The sequence below is a fragment of the Balaenoptera physalus genome (genome assembly GCF_965194825.1).
Source record: "Balaenoptera physalus genome assembly, chromosome: X".
Taxonomy (NCBI): domain Eukaryota; kingdom Metazoa; phylum Chordata; class Mammalia; order Artiodactyla; family Balaenopteridae; genus Balaenoptera; species Balaenoptera physalus.
The window spans coordinates 47,439,208-47,464,459 of NC_138903.1; the positions used below are offsets into that span (position 1 = coordinate 47,439,208).

The following is a 25,252-nucleotide window of genomic DNA, read 5'->3' on the forward strand; positions in this document are numbered from 1 at the left end:
GTTTGCAGATGACATGATACTATACACAGCAAATCGTAAAGATGCCACCAGGAAAATACTAGAGGTAATCAATGAATTTGCTAAAGTAGCAGAATACAAAATTAATGCACAAAAAGACCCCAAATAGCCAAAGCAATCTTGAGAAAGAAAAATGGAGCTAGAGGAATCAGGCTCCCTGACTTTAGACTATACTACAAAGCTACTGTAATCGAGACAGTATGGTACTGGCACAGAAATACAAATATAGATCAGTGGAATAGGATAGAAAGCCCATAGATAAACCCACTCACATACGGTCACCTTATCTTTGACAAAGGAGGCAAGAATATACAATGGGGAAAAGACAGGCTCTTCAATAAGTGGTGCTGGGAAAACTGGACAGTAACATGTAAAAGAATGATATTCGAACACTTCCTAGAAAGAATATGAATATGAAAAAAAAGAACACTCCCTAATACCATACACAAAAATAAACTCAAAATGGATTGAAGACCTAAATGTAAGGCCAGACACTATAAAACTCTTAGAGTAAAACATAGGCAGGACAACTATGACATAAATCAAAGCAAGATCCTTTTTGACCCACCTCCTAGAGCAATGGAAATAAAATTAAAAATAAACAAGTGCGACCTAGTGAAACTTAAAAGCTTTTGCACAGCAAAGGAAACCATAAACAAGATGGAAAGACAACCCTCAGAGTGGGATAAAATATCTGCAAACAAAGCAACTGACAAAGGATTAATCTCCAAAATATACAGGCAGCTCATGCAGCTCAATATCAAAAAAAAAAATGAAACAAAGAAAAACCAAATCCAAAAATGGGCAGAAGACCTAAATAGACATTTCTCCAAAGAAGACATACAGATTGCCAACAAACACATGAGAACATGCTCAACATCACTAATCATTAGAGAAATGCAAATCAAAACCACAATGAGGTATCACCTCACACTAGTCACAATGGCCATCATCAAAAAATCTAGAAACAATAAATGCTGGAGAGGGTGTGGAGAAAAGCGAACTCTCCTGCACTGTTGGTTGGGAATGTAAATTGATACAGCCACTATGGAGAACAGATGGAGGTTCCTTAAAAAACTAAAAATAGAGCTACCATATGACCTAGCAATCCCACTACTGGGCATATACTCTGAGAAAACCATAATTCAAAGAGTCAAATATCGTATATTAACATATGTATGTGGAACCTAGAAAAATGGTACAGATGAACCGGCTTGCAGGGCAGAGGTTGAGACACAGATGTAGAGAACAAACGTATGGACACCAACGGGGGAAAGCCATGGTGGGGGGGTGGGGATGGTGCTGTGATAAAAAAAAAAAAATGAGTCATGTACCGTACCCCAATGTCCATTGCAGCACTATTTACAATAGCCATGACATGGAAGCAACCTAAGTGTCCATCGACAGATGAATGGATAAAGAAGATGTGGCACATATATACAATGGAATATTACTCAGCCAGAGAAAGGAACGAAACTGAGTTATTTGTAGTGAGTTGGATGGACCTAGAGTCTGTCATACAGAGTGAAGTAAGTCAGAAAGATAAAAACAAATACCGTATGCTAATGCATATATATGGAAAGTAAAAAAGTGGTACTGATGAACCTAGTGGCAGGGCAGGAATAAAGATGCAGACATAGAGAACGGACTTGAGGACACAGTGGGGGAAGCGGAAGCTGGGATGAAGTTAGAGAGTAGCATTGACATATATACACTACCAAATGTAAAATGGATGGCTAGTGGGAAGCTGCTGCATAGCACAGGGAGTTCAGCTCCATGTTTTGTGACGACCTAGAAGGTTGAGATAGGGAAGGTGGGAGGGAGACCCAAGAGGGAGGGCATATGGGGATATATGTATACGTATAGCTGATTCACTTTGTTGTACAGCAGAAACTAACATAACATTGTAAAGCAATTATACTGCAATAAAGATATTAAAAAATAAAAGATTTATGTGATTCAGGAATAGTTAGTACAAGTATGCAACAAGAAAAGCAGAGTGGAGATTTACCTGACCTGATATTAAGGCAAATTACAAACCCTTAATAATTGAAAGAATGTGATACTGGCAAGGGAGCAAGTAGGCAATGGAACAAAATAGAATCCAGGAATGGACCCAAGTATATAAAGGAACTTGGTACCTAGTAATGGTGGTAACACAAATCGATAGGGAGAGAACAGGTCATTTAATAAGTGGAGTTGGGAAAACTGGCTTATTATGTAGAGAAAATAAAATTAGATCCTTTTATACAGCATATACAGAATAAATACCCACTATATTAAAGACCTTACATGGAAGGCAACATTATAAAACTATAATGTAAACAGTTACATTATAGTTACAGAAAAAGTAGACACATCTTTATGACCCAGGGGTAGGGAAGAATTTATTAAATAAGATCCCCAAAGCACACACCATAAATGTACAGATTGATGGATTTGACAAAATCAACTTAAATACTTATTGGTTAGGGGTAAAGTGTACTGATATCTCCATATTACTTGGAAATGCATCAAAAAGGATGGATAAATGGATGGCTAGAGATGGAGAGAGGGATAGTTATATGGTTATATGGTATAAAGCTGTTAATTATAGAATCTAAGTGGTGGTCATATGAGTGTTTATATGGTTATATGGTATAAAGCTGTTAATTACAGAATCTAAGTGGTGGTCATATGAGTGTTTGCCATCCTATCCTTCCAACTTTTCTGTATTTTTTTTTTTTTTTTTGGCCACACTACATGGTGTGGCATGCGGGATCTTAGTTCCCTGACCAGGGGTGGAATCCACGCCCCCTGCAGTGGAAGTGTGGAGTCTTAACCACTGGACCGCCAGGGAAGTCCCACTTTTCTGTATGTATGAAATCATAATAATGAAAGGTCAGTGAGAATGAAATACTTTTGTTCTAAAAAGGATATTGTACATAAATTTCTAAAAACTTGTGGCTGACTGGAAAAGATATTTGACACATACACACACAGATATAGAAAAGATATTTGCTTTATTTGTATGTCTATTTTTTTAGGGTATATTATGTATTTAAGGTTTAACATACAGTCTTGCTAAATTGTCATTTATATACAGATTGCTAAATTGCCCTAAAGAAAGTTGAACCAAATTTACATTTGCATAAAGATAGCCAGTTGCCATCACCATTGTCACTTCTTGGGTATTGTTCTTTTTTTTTGCTTTTTTTAATTGGTGTATAGTTGCTTTACAATGTTGTGTTAGTTTCTGCTGTACAGCGAAGTGAATCAGCTGTATGTATACATATATCCCCTATTTTTTGGATTTCCTTCCCATTTAGGTCACCACAGAGCACTGAGTAGAGTTCCTTGTGGTATACAGCAGGTTCTCATTAGTTATCTATTTTATACATAGTAGTGTATATGTGTCAATCCCAACCTCACAAGAAACTTCTGTAATCAGCAAGAAAAAAGACAAGTAACGTAAAAGAAAATTTGCAAGATAAATAAATAGGCACTTCAGAGAATGTGAAAACAAATAGCTAATATATATAAAAAAGAAAATCAATCTCATCTGTAGTCAAATAAATGCAAATTAAAATAAAAGATACTACTTGAAACCCACTGGATTAGCAAAAATTAAGAAGTTATAAGATATCAGCCCTGGCAATAATATGAAGAAATAGAAACCCTTATGCATTCTTCATAGGACTATAAATTTAGAACAAATAAAATCTAGAGCAGTTTGGTCATATTTGGTGAAAAATCTATATGCATATTTACAGGATCCAGGACTTCAACTCCTGAATACATACTTCAAATAAACTGACACAGGAACACAAAGATACAGAGACATCTATGAAGATATTCCCTGTAGCACTGTTTGCAATACCCCAGAACTGGAAATAACTATCAAACAACAAATAAAGTACTATGATATAAGTAATTGTTGGAATATAATTCAGCAGTCATCAGGAACGAAACATATACGAATACAGAAAGATGTACAAAATAACAGAGTGAAAAAGTAAGAAATAGAATGATATGTACAACACAGTATCTTTCATAAAAAAAGGAAAAAAATCTACACACATAAACATCACTATAGATTGTGCATGGATATATATATATATATATATATATATATATATATATATATATATATATATATAATAAATAAATATATGGAAGATGGCTTGGAGGGACACACATCAAATACCCAAGAGTGGATAACTATGGGTAGAGAGAAGGGGACTGAATCAGGAAGAAAGGCTGAAGGGGACAAAAACCAAATATAAAACCAAAAATAAAAGAGTGTTTATGCATGGGCTGATGATGACAGAAGATCATAAACTGAGGAGACTATCACAGCAATTGATTTCCAATGTTTCTTAAGTCTAAAGTAAACATAAAACCTCCCCACCTCAAAATACCATAAAAACCATGTGCTTAAAGGAAATGTCAAAAAAGTAAAATAGAAATGAACTGACCACTTCCCGGTCACATGGCTTACCGGAGTACACAGCACATGAGCAGCAGATGGGTGGGGACGTTAGCCGGATTGAGCATACTGGGTGTGTCTGACTTCATACAGGCCAGGAAGGCACGCATCCTTCTGTTCTTGTCCTCAACTGCTTTGCCTAGCCAGAGCTTCTTGAGGTTTGGGCAAGTCCATTCCCGAAATGTCAGTGCAGACACCAGCTCAGGGGTTTGAGGTGACTTCCCTTTATAGGCAGACCACTCTTTAAGGATCACTGAAGGAACTAGAAAACAGAAATTGAGGAAAAACTGGCTATAGAGACTCTGAGCATTTCTGCAGCTGGTCACAATTGACAGAAACCATCACACTTGAACATCTTTGTATGTTCTGTCACTATAATTTTTATTCTTAGCAGTAGTAACAGCAGGAGTAGTAAGCATTTGTTAGATGCTTGGTATGTATTAAGTATTTTACATATAAATGTAAATCTTACTTACTCTTCAGAACAAACCTGAGAGAGAAGCATTATGACTATATTATCACAAAACACAGTGCTCATTTTGCAGGTGAAAAAAGGAATAAAAGTTCAATGGTCACACAGCTCTACAGTCACACAGCAGTCTCCCACTTATTTGCAGGGAATAAGTTCCAAGACCCCCAGTGGATGCCCAAAACCATGGACAGTACCGAATCCTGCATATACTATGTTTTTTCCTATACCTACGTACCTATGATAAAGATATATAAGAGATTAACAACAATAACTAATAATTAAATAGAACAGTTATAACAATATACTGTAATAAAAGTTATGTGAAAGTGGTCTCTCTCTCTCAAAATATCTTATTGTACAAATTTAATGCCGTTTCCATCTTAACTAAGCACTTATCGTGTACTGTGTCCATAACTTTTGCAGTTCGAGATGCGACAGCAAAACTAGCACAAATTTCTTTTTCCTTCTTTACAATTTCACAGACAGAAGACTCGTTCTTACCATAGATCTTTTTGTTCTTACTATAGATCTTAGCAACGTCAGCATATGATTCTTTTTCTTCCCTTATTAAGCTGAGAACTTTCACCTTTTCACTTAAAGGAAGCACTTTACAGCTTCCTTTTGGCATATTTGAATTGCCAGCATCACTACTCTTGCACTTCAGGGCCATTATTAAGTAAAATAAGGGTTAATTGAACACAAGCACTGAGATACTGGGACAGTTGATTTGATAACCCAGACAGCTACTAAGTGACTAACAGGCAGCATATGCTGAACAGAGGAATGTTTCACGTCTGGGTGGGAGGGAGCAGGACTATGAGAGATTTCATCACACTACTCAAAACAGTGTGCAATTTAAAATTTATGAATTGGCTGCATGCCCACCCTGCCCCTATTATAGTCCGAGATAAAGAATGCAAGACTAAAATGGAAGTCTCCTCTATACCCTGACGTCCCTTTTGCAGTATGCCAGTGGTCACAAAGACCAAGCCTGGTACAAGCAGGTGGAGACTGTGCCCAGGACTGGAGGTGAGCATTCTAAGATCAGTAAGTGTTCCAAGCTGCCGGAGACTCCAGTTCCTGTCTTGTTGCTCCACCATCCCTCGGGCATGGCCCTCATCTGAATGAATATTTGACCACATGGATGGGTGGATATTCCAGCCAGGAGGACTGAGATACTTTTCCATTATAGGTTATTACAATATATTGAATATAGTTCCATGTGCTATACAGCGACATAGAAAGAGAAGAAGGAAAATTAGACGTCAGGAAAGGTCCCGAATGTAAGACAGCAAACAGACACAGTGAAATCTAAACCAGGGTCAGTGACTTTCTTTCCAAGTTGGGTCGTAAATGGAGGGCCCTAAACGCTGCCTGCCCCCTGGCAGAAACATCACAGAGGTCTCAGAAGTGGCTTTGAGGCTTTTCAGAGGCTTGGAGATGATCCTTTGGAGCCCAGGGGGCACCTACAAGATGGCAGAGGCGTAAGACGTGGAGATCACCTTCCTCCCCACAAATACATCACAACTACATCTATATGTGGAACAACTCATACAGAACAGCTACTGAACACTGGCAGAAGACCTCAGACTTCCCAAAAGACACCTCAGGTGACTTACACACAGAGGAGGGGCCAAATCCAAAGCTGAACCCGAGGAGCTGTGTGAACAAAGAAGAGAAAGGGAAATTTCTCCCAGCAGCCTCAGGAGCAGTGGATTAAATCTCCACAATCAGCTTCATGTACCCTGCATCTGTGGAATACCTGAATAGACAGCAAATCATCCCAAAACTGAGGCATTAGACTTTGGGAGCAACTGTACACTTGAGATTTCCTTGCTGCATGTAATTTGCTTCTGGATCTATATTTATCTTAATTTAGTATTTAGAGTTTATTATCATTGGTATATTTGTTTATTGATTTGGTTGTGCGCTTCCTTTTTTATTTTTTATGTATACATATAGATAGATAGATTTATTTATTTTACTTTTTCTCTTTTTGTGAGTGTGTATGTTGCTTTATGTGATTTTGTCTGTATAGCTTTGCTTTTGCCATTTGTCCTAGCGTTCTGACTGTCCGTTTTTTTGGGGTTTTTTGTTTTTTACTATAGTTTCTAGCACTTGTTAGCATTGGAGGATTTGTTTTTGTATTTGGTTGCTCTCTTCTTTCTCTCTTTCTTTTTTTATTACATTTTTATTTTTAATAATTTTTTCTATTTTAATAACATTTTATTTATTTATTTTTCGTTCTTTCTTGCTTTCTTTTTTCTCCCTTTTCTTCTGAGCCGTGTGGCTGACAGGGTCTTGGTGCTCTGCCCAGGTGTCAGGCCTGAGCCTCTGAGGTGGGAGAGCTGAGGGCAGGACATTGGTTCACCAGAGACCTCCAAGCCCCATGTAATATCAAACAGCGAAAGATCTGCCAGAGATCTCCATCTCAATGATAAGACCCAGCTCCACTCAACGACCAGTAAGCTACAGTACTGGACACCCCATGCCAAACAACTAGCAAGACAGGAACACAAACCCACCCATTAGCACAGAGGCCACCTAAAATGATATTAAGTTCACAGACACCCCAAAACACACCACTGGACGTGGTCCTGCCCACCAGAAAGACAAGATCCAGCTTCAGCCACCATAACACAGGCACCAGTCCCCTCCACCAGGAAGCCTACACAACCCACTGAACCAACCTTACCCACTGGGGGCAGACACCAAAAACAACGGGAACTACGAACCTGCAGCCTGCAAAAAGTAGACCCGAAACACAGTAAGTTAAGCAAAATGAGAAGACAGAGAAACACACAGCAGATGAAGGAGCAAGGTAAAAACCCACCAGACCAAACAAATGAAGAGGAAATAGGCAGTTTACCTGAAAAAGAATTCAGAGTAATGATAGTAAAGATGATCCAAAATCTTGGAAATAGAATGGAGAAAATAGAAGAAAGTTTTAACAAGGAACTAGGAGAACTAAAGAGCAAACAAACAATGATGAACACCACAATAAATGAAATTAAAAATTCTCTAGAAGGAATCAATACCAGAATAACTGAGGCAGAGGAAAGGATAAGTGACCTGGAAGATTAAATAGTGGAAAAAATTACCGCAGAGCAGAATTAAAAAAAAAGAATGAAAAGAATTGAGGACAGTCTCAGAGACTTCTGGGACAACATTAAACACACCAACATTCGAATTATAGGGGTCCCAGAAGAAGAAGAGACAAAGGGACTGAGAAAATATTTGAAGAGATTATAGTTGAAAACTTCCCTAATATGGGAAAAGAAATAGTCAATCAAGTCCAGGAAGTGCAGAGAGTTCCAAACAGGATAAATCCAAAGAGAAACATGCCAAGACACATATTAATCAAACTATCAAAAATTAAATATAAAGAAAAAATATTAAAAGCAGCATGGGAAAAACAACAAATAACATACAAGGGAATCCCCATAAGGTTAACAGCTGATTTTTCAGCAGACACTCTGCAAGACAGAAGGGAGTGGTGGCAGGACATATTTAAAGTGATGAAAGGGAAAAACCTACAACCAAGATTACTCTAACCAGCAAGGATCTCCTTCGGATTCGATAGAGAAATTAAAACATTTATAGATAAGCAAAAGCTAAGAGAATTCAGCACCACCAAACCAGCTCTCCAAGAAATGCTAAAGGAACTTCTCTAGGCAGGAAACACAACAGAAGGAAAAGACTTACAATAACAAACCCAAAACAATTAAGAAAATGGTAATAGGAACATACATATCGATAACTATCTTAAATGTAAATGGATTAAATGCTGCAACCAAAAGACATAGACTGGCTGGCTGGATACGAAAACAAGACCCGTATTTATGCTGTCTACAAGAGACCCACTTCAGACCTAGGGACATATACAGACTGAAAGTGAGGGGATGGAAGAAGATCTTCCATGCAAATGGAAATCAAAAGACAGCTAGAGTAGCAATTCTCATATCAGACAAAATAGATTTTAAAATAAAGACTATTACAAGAGACAAAGAAGGACACTACATAATAATCAAGGGATCAATCCAAGAAGAAGATATAACAATTGTAAATATTTATTCACCCAAAATAGGAGCACCTCAAAACGTAAGGCAAATGCTAATAGCCATAAAAGGGAAATTGACAGGAAGACAATCATAGTAGAGGACTTTATCACCCCACTTTCACCAATGGACAGATCATCCAAAATGAAAATAAATTAGGAAACACAAGCTTTAAATGATACATTAAACAAAATGGACTTAATTGATATTTATAGGACATTCCACCGCAAAACAACAAAATACACATTCCTCTCAAGTGCTCATGGAACATTCTCCAGGATAGGTCATACCTTGGGTCACAAATCAAGCTTTGGTAAATTTAAGAATATTGAAATCATATCAAGTATCTTTTCTGACCACAACGCTATGAGACTAGATATGAATTAAAGGAAAAAATCTGTAAAATATACAAACACATGGAGGCTAAACTATACACTACTAAATAACCAAGAGATCATTGAAGAAATCAAAGAGGAAATCAAAAAATATGCAGAAACAAATGACAATGAAAACACGATGAACCAAAACCCATGGGATGCAGCAAAAGCAGTTCTAAGAGGGAAGTTTATAGCAATACAATCCTACCTCAAGAAACAGGGAACATCTCAAATAAACAACGTAACCTTGCACCTAAAGCAATTAGAGAAAGAACAAAAAAACCCCAAAAGGTAGCAGAAGCAAAGAAATCATAAAGATCAGATAAGAAATAAATGAAAAACAAATGCACGAAACGATAGCAAAGATCAATAAAACTAAAAGCTGGTTCTTTGAGAAGATATACAAACTTGATAAACCGTTAGCCAGACTGAACAAGAAAAAAGGGGGGAGGACTCAAATCAATAGAATTAGAAAGGAAAAAGGAGAAGTAACAACTGACACTGCAGAAATACAAAGGATCAAGAGAGGTTACTACAAGCAACTATATGCCAATAAAATGGACAACCTGGAAGAAATGGACAAATTATTAGAAACGCACAACCTTCCGAGACTGAACTAGGAAGAAATAGAAAATATGAACAGACCAATCACAAGCACTGAAATTGAAACTGTGATTAAAAATCTTCCAAGAAACAAAAGCCCAGGACCAGATGGCTTCACAGGCGAATTCTATCAAATATTTAGAGAAGAGCTAACACCTATCTTTCTCAAACGCTTCCAAAATATAGCAGAGGGAGGAACACTCCCAAACTCATTCTACAAGGCCACCATCAACCTGATATGAAAAAAAGACAAAGATGTCACAAAGAAACAAAACTACAGGCCAATATCACTGATGAACATAGATGCAAAAATCCTCAACAAATATTAGCAAACAGAGTCCAACAGCACAATAAAAGGATCATGCACCATGATCAAGTGGGGTTTACCCCAGGAATGCAAGGATTCTTCAATATATGCAAATGAATCAATGTGATAAACCATATTAACAAACTGAGGGAGAAAAAGCATATGATAATGTCAGTAGATGCAGAAAAAGCTTTTGACAGAATTCAACACCCATTTATGATAAAAACCCTCCAGAGAGTAGGCACAGAGGGAAATTAGCTCAACATAATAAAGGCCATGTATGACAAACCCACAGCCAACATCATTCTCAATGGCAAAAAACTGAAACCATTTCCTATGTTATCAGGAACAAGACAAGGTGGCCCACTCTCACCACTATTATTCAACATAGTTTTGGAAGTTTTAGCCACAGCCATCAGAGAAGAAAAAGAAATAAAAGGAATCCAAATCGGAAAAGAAGAAGTAAAACTGCCACTGTTTGCAGATGACATGATACTATACATAGAGAATCCTAAAGATGCTACCAGAAAACTACTAGAGCTAATCAATGAATTTGGTAAAGTAGCAGGATACAAAATTAATGCACAGAAATCCCTTGCATTCCTATACACTAATGATGAAAAATCTGAAAGTGAAATTAAGAAAACACTTCCCTTTACCACTGCAACAAAAAGAGTAAAATATCTAGGAATAAACCTACCTAAGGCGACAAAAGACCTGTATGCAGAAAATTATAAGACACTGATGAGAGGAAGGAACCAAGATGGCGGAGTAGAAGGACGTGCTCTCACTCCCTCTTGCGAGAACACCAGAATCACAACTAGCTGCTGGACAATCATCGACAGGAAGACACTGGAACTCACCAGAAAAGATACCCCACATCCAAAGACAAAGGAGAAGCCACAATGAGACGGTAGGAGGGGCGCAATTAGAGTAAAATCAAATCCCATAACTGCTGGATGGGTGACTCACAGACTGGCGAGCACTTATACCACAGAAGTCCACCCACTGGACTGAACGTTCTGAGCACCACGTCAGGCTTCCCAACCTCGGGGTCTGGCAACGGGAGGAGGAGTTCATAGAGAATCAGACTTTGAAGCCTGGTGGGAATTGATTGCAGGACTTCGACACGACTGGGGGAAACAGAGACCCCACTCTTGGAGGGCGCACACAAAATAGTGTGCGCATTGGAACCCAGAGGAAGGAGGAGTGACCCCGGGGGAGACTGAACCAGACCTACCTGCTAGTGTTGGAAGGTCTCCTGCACAGGTGGGGGGTGGCCCTGTTTCACCGTGGGGACAAGGACACTGGCAGCAGAAGTTCTGGGAAGTACTCCTTGGTGTGAGCCCTCCCAGAGTCTGTCATTAGCCCCAACAAAGAGCCCAGGTAGGCTCCAGTGTTGGGTTGCCTCAGGCAAAACAACCAACAGGGAGGGAACACAGCCCCACCCATCAACAGTCAAGTGGATTAAAGTTTTACCCAGCTCTGACCACCACAGCAACAGTCAGCTCTACCCACCACCAGAGCCTCCCATCAAGACTCTTAGATAGCCTCAACCACCAGAGAGCAGACAGCAGAAGCAAGAAAAACTATAACCCTGCAGCCTGTGCAACAAAAACCACATTCACAGAAAGATAGACAAGATGAAAAGGCAGAGGGCTATACACCAGATGAAGGAACAAGATAAAACCCCAGTAAAACAACTAAATGAAGTGGAGATAGGCAACCTTCCAGAAAAAGAATTCAGAATAATGATAGTGAAGATGATCCAGGACCTCGGAATAAGAATGGAGGCAAAGATCGAGAAGATGCAAGAAATGTTTAACAAAGACCTAGAAGAATTAAAGAACAAACAAACAGAGAGGAACAATACAATAACTGAAATGAAGACTACACTAGAAGGAATCAATAGCAGAATAACTGAGGCAGAAGAACGGATAAGTGACCTGGAAGACAGAATGGTGGAATTCACTGCTGTGGAACAGACTAAAGAAAAAAGAATGAAAAGAAATGAAGACAGCCTAAGAGACCTCTGGGACAACATTAAACGCAACAACATTCGCATTATAGGGGTCCGAGAAGGAGAAGAGAGAGAGAAAGGACCCGAGAAAATATTTGACGAGATTAGAGTCGAAAACTTCCCTAACATGGGAAAGGAAATAGCCGCCCAAGTCCAGGAAGCGCAGCGAGTCCCATACAGGATAAACCCAAGGAGAAACACGCCGAGACACATAGTAATCAAAGTGGCAAAAATTAAAGACAAAGAAAAATTATTGAAAGCAGCAAGGGAAAAATGACAAATAACATACAAGGGAACTCCCATAAGGTTAACAGCTGATTTCTCAGCAGAAACTCTACAAGCCAGAAGGGAGTGGCATGATATACTTAAAGTGATGAAAGGGAAGTACCTACAACCAAGATTACTCTACCTGGCAAGGATTTCATTCAGATTTCATGGAGAAATCAAAAGCTTTACAGACAAGCAAAAGCTATGAGAATTCAGCATCACCAAACCAGCTCTACAACAAATGCTAAAGGAACTTCTCTAAGTGGGAAACACAAGAGAAGCAAAGGACCTACAAAAACAAACCCAAAACAATTAAGAAAATGGTCATAGTAACATACATATCGATAATTACCTTAAACGTGACTGGATTAAATGCTCCAACCAAAAGACAGAGGCTTGCTGAATGGATACAGAAACAAGACCCATATATATGCTGTCTACAAGAGACCCACTTCAGACCTAGGGACACATACAGACTGAACGTGAGGGGATGGAAAAAGATATTCCATGCAAATGGAAATCAAAAGAAAGCTGGAGAAGCTATACTCATATCAGATAAAATAGACTTTAAAATAAAGAATGTTACAAGAGACAAGGAGAGACACTACATAATGATCAAGGGATCTATCCAAGAAGAAGATATAACAATTATAAATACATATGCAACCAAAATAGGAGCACCTCAATACATAAAGCAACTGCTAACAGCTATAAAAGAGGAAATCGACATTAACACAATAATAGTGGGGGACTTTAACACTTCACTTACACCAATGGACAGATCATCCAAAATGAAAATAAATAAGGAAACACAAGCTTTAAATGACACAGTAGACCAGATAGATTTAATTGATATTTATAGGACATTCCATCCAAAACCAGCAGATTACACTTTCTTCTCAAGTGTGCATGGAACATTCTCCAGGATAGATCACATCATGGGCCACAAATCAAGTCTCAGTAAATTTAAGAAAATTGAAATCATATCAAGCATCTTTTCTGACCACAACGCTATGAGATTAGAAATGAATTACAGGGAAAAAAACGTAAGAAACACAAACACATGGAGGCTAAACAATACGTTACTAAATAACCAGGAGATAACTGAAGAAATCAAAGAGGAAATCAAAAAATACCTAAAGAAAAATGACAAAGAAAACACGATGATCCAAAAACTATGGGATGCAGCAAAAGCAGTTCTAAGAGGGAAGTTTATAGCTATACAAGCCTACCTCAAGAAACAAGAGAAATCTCAAGTAAACAATCTAACCTTACACATAAGGAACTAGAGAAAGAAGAACAAACAAAACCCAAACTTAGCAGAAGGAAAGAAGTCATAAAGATCAGAGCGGAAATAAATGAAATAGAAACAAAGAAAACAATAGCAAAGATCAATAAAACTAAAAGCTGGTTCTTTGAGAAGATAAACAAAATTGATAAGCCATTAGCCAGACTCATCGAGATAAGAGGGAGAGGACTCAAATCAATAAAATCAGAAATGAAAAAGGGGAAGTTACAACAGACACCGCAGAAATACAAAGCATCCTAAGAGACTACTACAAGCAACTCTATGCCAATAAAATGGACAACCTGGAAGAAATGGACAAATTCTTAGAAAGGTATAACCTTCCAAGACTGAACCAGGAAGAAACAGAAAATATGAACAGACCAATTACAATCAATGAAATTGAAACTGTGATTAAAAATATTCCAACAAACAAAAGTCCAGGACCAGATGGCTTCACAGGTGAATTCTATCAAACATTTAGAGAAGAGCTAACACCCATCCTTCTCAAACTCGTCCAAAAATTTGCAGAGGAAGGAACACTCCCAAACTCATTCTATGAGGCCACCATCACCCTGATACCAAAACCAGACCAATATACTACAAAAAAAGAATATTGCAGACCAATATCACTGATGAATATATATGCAAATATCCTCAACAAAATACTAGCAAACAGAATCCAACAACACATTAAAAGGATCATACACCACGATCAAGTGGGATTTATCCCAGGGATGCAAGGATTCTTCAATATACACAAATCAATCAATGTGATACACCATATTAACAAACTGAAGAATAAAAACCATATGGTCATCACAATAGATGCAGAAAAAGCTTTTGACAAAATTCAACACCCATTTATGATAAAAACTCCCCAGAAAGTGGGCATAGAGGGAACCTGCCTCAACATAATAAAGGCTACATACGACAAACCCACAGCAAACATCATTCTCAACAGTGAAAACCTGGAAGCATTTCCTCTAAGATCAGGAACCAGACAAGGATGTCCACTCTCACCACTATTATTCAACATAGGTTTGGAAGTCCTAGCCACGGCAATCAGAGAAGAAAAAGAAATAAAAGGAACACAAATTGGAAAAGAAGAAGTAAAACTGTCACTGTTTGCAGATGACATGATACTATACATAGAGAATCCTAAAAATGCCACCAGAAAACTACTAGAGCTAATCAATGAATTTGGTATAGTTGCAGGATACAAAATTAATGCACAGAAATCTCTTGCATTCCTATACACTAATGATGAAAAATCTGAAGGAGAAATTATGGAAACACTCCCATTTACCCTTGCAACATAAAGAATAAAATACCTAGGAATAAACCTACCTAGGGAGACAAAAGACCTGTATGCAGAAAACTATAAAACACTGATGAAAGAAATTAAAGATGATACCAACAGATGGAGAGATATACCATGTTCTTGGATTGGAAGAATCAATATTGTGAAAATGACTATACTACCCAAAGAAATCTACAGATTCAATGCAATTCCTATGAAATTGCCAATGGCATTTTTTACGGAACTAGAACAAATCATCTTAAAATTTGTATGGAGACACAAAAGCCCCCGAATAGCCAAAGCAGTCTTGATGGTAAAAAACGGAGCTGGAGAAATCAGACTCCCTGACTTCAGAGTATACTACAATGCAACAGTAATCAAGACAATATGGTACTGGCACAAAAACAGAAACATAGATCAATGGAATAAGATAGAAAGCCCAGAGATAAACCCACGCACCTATGGTCAACTAATGTATGACAAAGGAGGCAAATATATACAATGGAGAAAAGACAGTCTCTTCAGTAAGTGGTGCTGGGAAAACTGGACAGCTACATGTAAAAGAATGAAATTGGAACACTCCCTAACACTATACACAAAAATAAACTCAAAATGGATTCAAGACCTAAATGTAAGACCGGACACTATAAAACTCTTAGAGAAAAGCATAGGAAGAACACTCTTTGACATAAATCACAGCAAGACCTTTTTTGATCCACCTCCTAGAGTAATGGAAATAAAAACAAAAATAAACAAATGGGACCTAATGAAACTTCAAAGCTTTTGCACAGCAAAGGAAACCATAAACAAGACCAAAAGACAACCCTCAGAATGGGAGAAAATATTTGCAAATGAATCAACGGACTAAGGATTAATCTCCAAAATATATAAACAGCTCATTCAGCTCAATATTAAAGAAACAAACAACCCAATCTAAAAATGGGCAGAAGACCTAAATAGACATTTCTCCAAAGAAGACATACAGATGGCCAAGAAGCACATGAAAAGATGCTCAACATCACTAATTATTAGAGAAATGCAAATCAAAACTACAATGAGGTATCACCTCACACCAGTTAGAATGGGCATCATCAGAAAATCTACAAACAACAAATGCTGGAGAGGGTGTGGAGAAAAGGGAACCCTCTTGCACTGTTGGTGGGAATGTAAATTGATACAGCTACTATGGAGAACAGTATGAAAGTTCCTTAAAAAACTAAAAATAGAATTACCATATGATCTAGCAATCCCAATACTGGGTGTATACCCAGAGAAAACCATAATTCAAAAAGACACATGCACCCCAACGTTCATTGCAGCACTATTTACAATAGCCAGGTCATGGAAGCAACCTAAATGCCCATCGACAGATGAATGGATAAAGAAGTAGTGGTACATATATACAATGGAATATTACTCAGCCATAAAAAGGAACGAAATTGAGTTATTTGTTGACACGTGGATGGATCTAGAGACTGTCATACAGAGTGAAGTAAGTCAGAAAGAGAAAAACAAATATCGTATATTAACGCATGTATGTGGAACCTAGAAAAATGGTACAGATGAGCCGGTTTGCAGGGCAGAAGTTGAGACACAGATGTAGAGAACAGACATATGGTCACCAAGGGGGGAAAAGTGCGGTGGGGTGGGGATGGTGGTGTGCTGAATTGGCCGATTGGGATTGACATGTATACACTGATGTGTATAAAATTGATGACTAATAAGTACCTGCAGTATAAAAAAACAAACAAAACAACTAATACTAAACTTTCATTGGGTTATTTGTATGGAAATATGTTAATATACATGTTTCAGACTTTACATGAAATTTCTAAAAATCTTATATGTTCTGGTATAATGTTATAAGTCATAATTCTAGTTATTACTTTAAAATGTATATCTCAGAAATAAAAAAAAGAAAACAAAAAAAGACACTGATGAATGAAATTAAAGATGATACAAATAGATGGAGAGATATACCATGTTCTTGGATTGGAAGAATCAACATTGTGAAAATGACTCTACTACCCAAAGCAATCTACAGATTCAATGCAATCCCTATCAAATTACCACTGCCATTTTTCACAGAACTAGAACACAAAATTTCACAATTTGTATGGAAACACAAAAGACCCCGAATAGCCAATGCAATATTGAGAAAGAAAAACGGAGCTGGAGGAATCAGGCTCCTGGACTTCAGACTATATTACAAACCTACAGTAATCAAGACAGTATGGTACTAGCACAAAAACTGAAATATCGATCAATGGAACAGGATAGAAAGCCCAGAGATAAACCCATGCACATATGGTCACCTTATGTTTGATAAAGGAGGGAAGAATATACAATGGAGAAAAGACAGCCTCTTCAATAAGTGGTGTTGGGAAAACTGGACAGCTACATGGAAAAGAAGGAAATTAGAATACTCCCTAACACCATACACAAAAATAAACTGCAAATGGATTAGAGACCTAAATGTAAGACCAGGCAGTATAAAACTCTTTGAGGAAAACATAGGCAGAACACTCTGTGACATAAATCACAGCAAGATCCTTTTTGACCTACCTCCTAGAGAAATGGAAATAATATCAAACAAACAAATGGGACCAAATGAAACTTAAAAGCTTTTGCACAACAAAGGAAAACATAAACAAGATGAAAGATAACCCTCAGAATGGGAGAAAATATTTGCAAACAAAGCAACTGACAAAGGATTAATTACCAAAATATACAAGCAGCTCATGCAGCTCAATATCCAAAAAAACAAACAACCCAATCCAAAAATGGGCAGAAGACCTAAATAGACATTTCTCCGAGGAAGAGATACAGATTGCCAACAAACACATGAAAGGATGCTCGACATGACTAATCATTAGAGAAATGCAAGTCAAAACTACAATGAGGTATCACCACACAAAGGTCAGAATGGGCATCATGAAAAAAAATCTACAAATAATAAATGCTGGAGAGGGTGTAGAGAAAAGGGAACGCTCTTGCACTGATGGGGGTATTGTAAATTGATACGGTCATTATGGAGAACAGAATGGAGGTCCCTTAAAAAACTAAAAATAGAACTACCATACGACCCTGCAATCCCACTACTGGGCATATACCCTGAGAAAACCATAATTCAGAAAGAGTCATGTACCACAATGTTTATTGCAGCTCTGTTTACAACAGCCAGGACATGGAAGCAACGTAAGTGTCCATCAACAGTTGAATGGATAAAGAAGATGTGGCACATATATACAATGGAATATTACTCAGCCATAAAAAGAAACGAAATTGAGTTATTTGTAGTGAGGTGGATGGATCTAGAGAGTTTCATACAGAGTGAAGTAAGTCAGAAAGAGAAAAACAAATACCATATGCTAACACATATGTATGGAATCTAAAAAAAAAATTAAAAGGTTCTGAAGAACCTAGGGGCAGGACAGGAATAAAGACACAGACATAGAGAATGGACTTGAGGACACGGGGAGGGGGAAGGGTAAGATGTGACAAAGTGAGAGAGTGGCATGGACATATATACACTACCAAACGTAAAATAGATAGCTAGTGGGCAAGCAGCCGCATAGCACAGGGAGATCAGCTTGGTGCTTTGTGACCACCTAGAGGGGTGGGATAGGGAGGGTGGGAGGGAGGGAGATGCAAGAGGGAAGAGATATGGGAACATATGTATATGTATAACTGATTCACTTTGTTATAAAGCAGAAACTAACACACCATTGTAAAGCAATTATACTCCAATAAAGATGTTAAAAAAAAACAAAAAAGAAAACTCATGAATTGTTTACTTCTGGAATTTTTCATTTAATATTTTTGAATCATGGTTGACCTTGGGTAATTGAAACCATGAAAGAGAAACCAAGGATAAGGGACTTTGTACTGTATTTTGAAACTCAAAACACCCCAAAACACCCAGGACACCCCAAAACGCCCCAGGACACCCCAAAAACTTAAAAGAATACTACAAAATTCTCAAGAAAACAACATCTTTTAGATTTTTGAAGGTGTAACAGACAAGGAAAACATGGCTTCTGTCTACTTCTAGTGTACCTCAGGCTCCTAAGCTATGTCTTCTTTTACTTAAGTCTTCTAGTATCTACTCAGTTACCAAAGCTAGAAACCTGGAAGTCATCCCAGACTCCTTGCTGTCCTTCACCTCCTACAGCTGGTTATTTCAAAGGTCCTGCTGATTCTACTGTCTTATCATCCTTTATATCTGTCCCTTTTCTTCATCACAAGAAATACTGTTGAGGTTCAGATCTCATCATCTTTCACCTTGCAAGAGTCTCCAGACTGTTGTCTCTGATTTCATCCAGTCCAGTCCCCCTCACACCCATACTCTACAACCACTAGAATGATCTTTTAAAAAAACCTTTTAGTTTCAAATAATTATAGATTCACAGGGAGTTGTGAAGATAGTAGACAGAAGTCCTATGTACCCTTTATCTGGTTTCCCCCAATGGTTATATCTAAAATGATTATAAGGACTTCCCTGGCAGTACAGTGGTTGAGACTCCACACTTCCACTGCAGGTGGCATGGGTTTGATCCCTGATCAGGGAACTAAGATTCTGCCACACAGTGTGGTCAAAAAACAAATAAAATAAAGTAAAATGATTATAATACAATATCAAAGCTAGGAAACTGACATTGGCACAACTATGTGTATAGTTCTGTGTCATGTGTAGATTCATGTAACTACCACCACAATCAAGATACAGAACTATTCCATCACCACAAAGTTCTCCCCTGTGCTACCCCTTTTATGGTCACACCCAATGCCCTCCAGCACCATCCTTAATCCCTGGCAACTACCAATCTGTTCTCTATCTGTACAATTTTGTCAGTTTGAGAATGTTACATAAATTGAATCAGTATCCAACCTTTTGAGATTGGCATTTTCACTCAGCATTATGCCCTTGAGAGCTATCCATGTTGATGCATATATCAATAGCTCATTCCTTTTTTGCTGAGTAATATTCCATGGTATAGATGTACAAGGACATCTAGATTGTGTCCAGTATGGGGCTATTATGAATAAAAGTGGTATGAATATTTGTGTGTAAGTTCCTGCATGAAAATAAGTCTTCATTCTCTGGGATAAATGCCCAAAAGTGTGAGCGCTACACACTTATTTTTAGTCTACTTTTAGTTTTAAGTAACTGCCAAATTATTTTCCAGAGTGGCAGTACCATGTTACATTCCCACCAGCAAATTATGAGTGATCCAGTTTTTCCACATCCAACCCAGCATGCTGTATTATCACCATTATTCATTTTAGCCATTCTGATAGGTATGTCGTGACATTTCATTGTGGTTTTAATTTGCATTTCTCTAATGGCTAATGATGTTGAACATCTTTTCACGTCTTTATATTCCATATGTATATCTTCTTCAGTGAAATGTTTGTGCATGTCTTTTGCTGATTTTCTAATTGGATTATTTTTATATTGTTCAGTTTTTTTTAAGTGAACTTCCTCTTTATTATTCTTGAGTAGAAGCTTATATGATATCTGAAATGACATTAAGGAGAATAGATAAATATAGATATAGATACATATATAGATAATCTAAGGCTCTTAAGACTTTATTGATTATTTTTAAATGAGGATTAAGTAAAAGTTCATAATTATTTTGTACAAATAAGCGTCATCAGAATAGTTAAATGGTGGGAGTTTTTTTTAACATCTTTATTGGAGTATAATTGCTTTACAATGTTGTCTTAGTTTCTGCTGTATAGCAAAGTGAATCAGCTATAGGTATACACATTGTTCAGTTTTGAGTTCTTTCAGGTACTTGCTTTCAGAATATTTCAGATACTAGTCTAGATATGTGGTACTTGTTCACCTATGGATTTCCAATTGATCCAGTACCACTTGTTAAAAAGACAACCTTTCTTCCACCAAAGTGCTTCTGCGGCTTTGTCAAAAATCAGTTGGCTGTACTTGTGTGAGGCTATTTCTGGGTTCCCTATTCTGTTCCTTTTGTCTATATGTCTATATATCACTGCCAGTACCACACATTCTTAATTACTGTAGTGACATAAGTCTTGTAATCAGGTAGAGTGATTGCTTCCAATTTATTATTCCTTCTCAAAAATGTTTTAGCTATTCAAGTTCCTTTGTTTTTCCATATAAATATTAGAATAATCTTGTCTACATACACACAGAATCCTGCTGGCATTAGATAGAAATTGTGTCAAACCTGTATACAATTAATTTCTGTTGAATCAGTAGTTAAAAAAATTTCCAACAAACAAAAGTCCAGGACCAGACAACTTGATAGTGAATTGTACCAAAAATTTAAAGGAGAGCTAACACCTATCCTTCTCAAATTATTCCAAAAAATTGAAGAGCAAGGAATGTCTCCAAACTCATTCTATATAAAACAAAAATATCCTCCAGGAATAAAGGGGAAATAAAGACATTCCAGATGAAGAAAAACTAGGATACCTTTTTAAAAGCAGACCCACCCTAAAAAAATGACTAAAGGTACTTCTCTACACAGAAAAGAAATGATAAAAGAAGGAATCTTGGAATATCAGAAAGGAAGAAAAAACAATGGAAAGAACAAAAATATGGATAAATACAATAGATTTTCCTTCTTCTCTTGAGTTTTCTAAATTATGCTTCACAGTAAGCAAAAACTATAATACTGTTTAATGAGGCTCTGAATGTCTGTAGAGAAAATATTTAAGACAATTATTAATGGAGGAAGGTAAAGAGATGCAACAGAGGTCAGGTTCACTTCACTTGAACTGGTAAAATGTCAACACCAGTAGACTGCAATAAGTTATGTATATACAATGTAATACCTAGTAAATATACTGAAATAGCTATACAAAGAGCTATACTCAAAAACATATAGATAAATGGAATTCTAAAATAAGTTCATGTAGTCAATAGAAGGGAAGAATAAGAAAACAGAGATATGAAAATCAGAGAAAACAAACAGAAGCAAAAATAAAATGACATACTTAAGTCCTAACATGTCAATAATTACATTAAATGTAAGTGGTCTAACAACACCAATTAAATACAGAGATTGACAGACTGGATAAAAACACATGACCCAGGGCTTCCCTGGTGGCGCAGTGGTTGAGAATCGGCCTGCCAATGCAGGGGACACGGGTTTGAGCCCTGGTCTGGGAAGATCCCACATGCCGTGGAGCAACTAGGCCTGTGAGCCACAACTACTGAGCCTGCGCGTCTGGAGCCTGTGCTCTGCAACAAGAGAGGCCGTGATAGTGAGAGGCCCGTGCACCGCGATGAAGAGTGGCCCCCATTTGCCGCAACTAGAGAAAGCCCTCGCACAGAAACGAAGACCCAACACAGCCAAAAATAAATAAATAAATAATTAATTAAAAAAAAAAAGACCCAAATATATGCTGTCTACAAAACATTCACTTCAAATATAAATGATATTGGTAGGTTGAAAGGAAAAGAATGGAAAATAATATACCATGAGAACATTAATCAAAAGACAGAAGGAAAGGCTATATTAATACCACATTAAGTACACTTCAGAGCAAAAAAACTGCCAGGGACAGAGAGGGACATTACAAAATGCTAAAAGGGTCAATCCTAAATGTGTGTCACCAAATAACAGAGCCACAAAATACATGATGCAACAACTGACAGAAATGAAATGAGAAATAGACAAATCCAAAATTATAATTAGAGACTTCAACCCACCTCTCAATAATGGGTAGATCAACTATACAGAAAATCAGCAAGAATACAGAACTCAACAACACCATCAATGAACAGAATCTGACTCTTACAGAACATACAACAAGAGTACAATACATGTTCTTTTCACATGCCCACAGAACATATGACATGATAGATCATATCCTGGGCCATAAAACAAACTTCAATAAATTTAAACGAATTGAAATCATACAGAGTATATTCTCAGGCCACTATGGAATCAAACAAGAAATTAACAGAAAGATAACAGGAAAATCTATAAATACTTGGAAAATAACAAAACACTTGTATATAATTAATGAGTCAAAAAGGAAGTCTCAAGGAAAAGAAAGAAATAATGGAACTAAATGAAAATAAAAATACAGAATATTAAAATTTGTGAGATGGAACTAAATAACTGCTGAGAGGGAAATTTATAGCACTAAATGCTCACATTTAGAAAAGAGGAAAAGTCTTTAATTGATCATCTAACAAGAAGAGAAGCAGAAAGCCAAACCTTCAGCAAACCAAGTAAAGAAATACTAAGGATAAAATCAGAAATCAATGAAATTGAAAACAGAAAAACAATACAGAAAAAAATCAATGAAACAAAAACCTGGTTCTTTGAAAAGAACAATAAAATTGACAATATTATAGCAAGACTGCAAAGAAAAAGAGACAGAAGACAAAAATTGCTAATATCAAGAATGAGACAGTATATCACCACAAAACCTGCAGATATCAAAAGAATTGTATGGGAATACTGTAAACAACTCTGCACACATAAATTTGACAACTTACGCAAAATAGACCAATTTCTCAAAATATGCAAGCTACCAGAACACAACTAATATCAAGTAGATAATTTGATTAGCCCTATAAATTTTAATGAAATTTAATTTAAAACTTCACACACACACACAAAACCTGGCTCAACTGGTTTCACTGAAATTCTACTAAATGTTTAACAAAAAATTAACAACAATTGTCACAATTGTCACAATCAAGGATTGTATAGACAATCCTTTTAGAAAATAGGAGTGAACGCTTCTGAACTATTTTTATAAAGCCAGTATTATGCTGATGCAAAAGCCAGATAAAGACAGTACATAAAAATACTTCAGACTGATATTCCTCATCAGTATAGATGTACAAATTCTTAACAAAATATTAGTCAATAGAATTCAGCAATATATAAAATGAATTATACACCATGGCCAAGTAGGGTTTATTCCATGGTTGCAAGGCTGGTTCAATACTTGAACAATCAGTGTAATCCACCATACAAACAGGCTAAAGAAGAAAAATAATATAATCATCTCAGTGGATGCAGAAAAACATTTGACAAAATTTGACAATTGCTCATGATTAAAAAAAAAAACTCTCTGGAAACTTCCCTGGTGGTCCAGTGGCTAAGGCTCCGTGCTCCCAATGCAGGGGGCCTGGATTCAATCCCTGGTCAGGGAACTAGATCCCACATGCTGCAACTAAGAGTTCACATGCCATAAATAAAAGATCCCATATCTCAACTAAAGATCCCGCATACCACAGTGAAGATCCCACGTGCTGCAACTAAGACCCAGCGCAGCCAAATAAGTAAATAAATAAATATTTTTAAAAAACTCTCTGGAAACTAGGAATAGAAGGGAATTTCTTCAACTTGATAAAGAACATCTACAAAAAACCTCCTACTAACATTGTACTTAATGGTTTAAGACTGTATGTTTTTCTCTTAAAATCAGAAACAGGGCTAGGATGTCTACCCTTACCACTGCTCTTCAACATATTACTGGAAGTTCTAGCCAGTGTAGGAAGGCAAGAAAATGAAATAGAAGGTATACAGATCAGAAAGGAAGAAATAAAACTGACCCTAACTGCAGATGACATATAGTCCATGTAGAAAATCACAAGAAATCTACAGCAAAACTCCTAGAAATAATAAGTGAGCTGAAGACTACAGGATACAAAATAAACATATAGAAATTAATTGTATTTCATTTTTTATTGAAGTAAAATTGACTTAAAATATTATATTAGTTTCAGTTGTACAACATAGTGTTGATATTTTTATATATTACAAAATGATCATTCCAATAAGTCTAGTTACCATCTATCACAATACAAAGTTATTCTAATATTATTGACTATATTCCATATGCTATATACTATGTTCCCATGACTTATTTATTTTATAACTGGAAGTTTGTACCTCTTAATTTCCCTCACCTATTTCACTCATCTCCCTGTACCCCTCCCTCTGGCAACCACCTGCTTGTTCTCTATATCTGTGAGTCTGTTTCTGGTTTGTTATATTCAATCACTTATTTTTTAGATTCCACATATAACTGAAATCATACAGTATTTGTCTTTCTCTG

The 25,252-nt window shown here is 36.9% G+C and overlaps 2 protein-coding genes across 4 annotated transcripts in view; both read right to left on the reverse strand.

Annotated features, from left to right (window-relative positions):
• Positions 1-25,252, reverse strand: part of WNK3 (WNK lysine deficient protein kinase 3) — a 398,421-nt gene that overhangs the window by 136,261 nt on the left and 236,908 nt on the right. The window lies entirely within an intron of this gene.
• Positions 1-25,252, reverse strand: part of FAM120C (family with sequence similarity 120 member C) — a 167,338-nt gene that overhangs the window by 56,753 nt on the left and 85,333 nt on the right. For all 3 annotated transcript variants that reach the window (XM_082445131.1, XM_082445130.1, XM_082445129.1), the window contains exon 10: positions 4,499-4,748. In XM_082445131.1, coding sequence (XP_082301257.1) covers positions 4,499-4,748 — 250 coding nt within the window. The remainder of the gene's footprint in view (positions 1-4,498; positions 4,749-25,252) is intronic.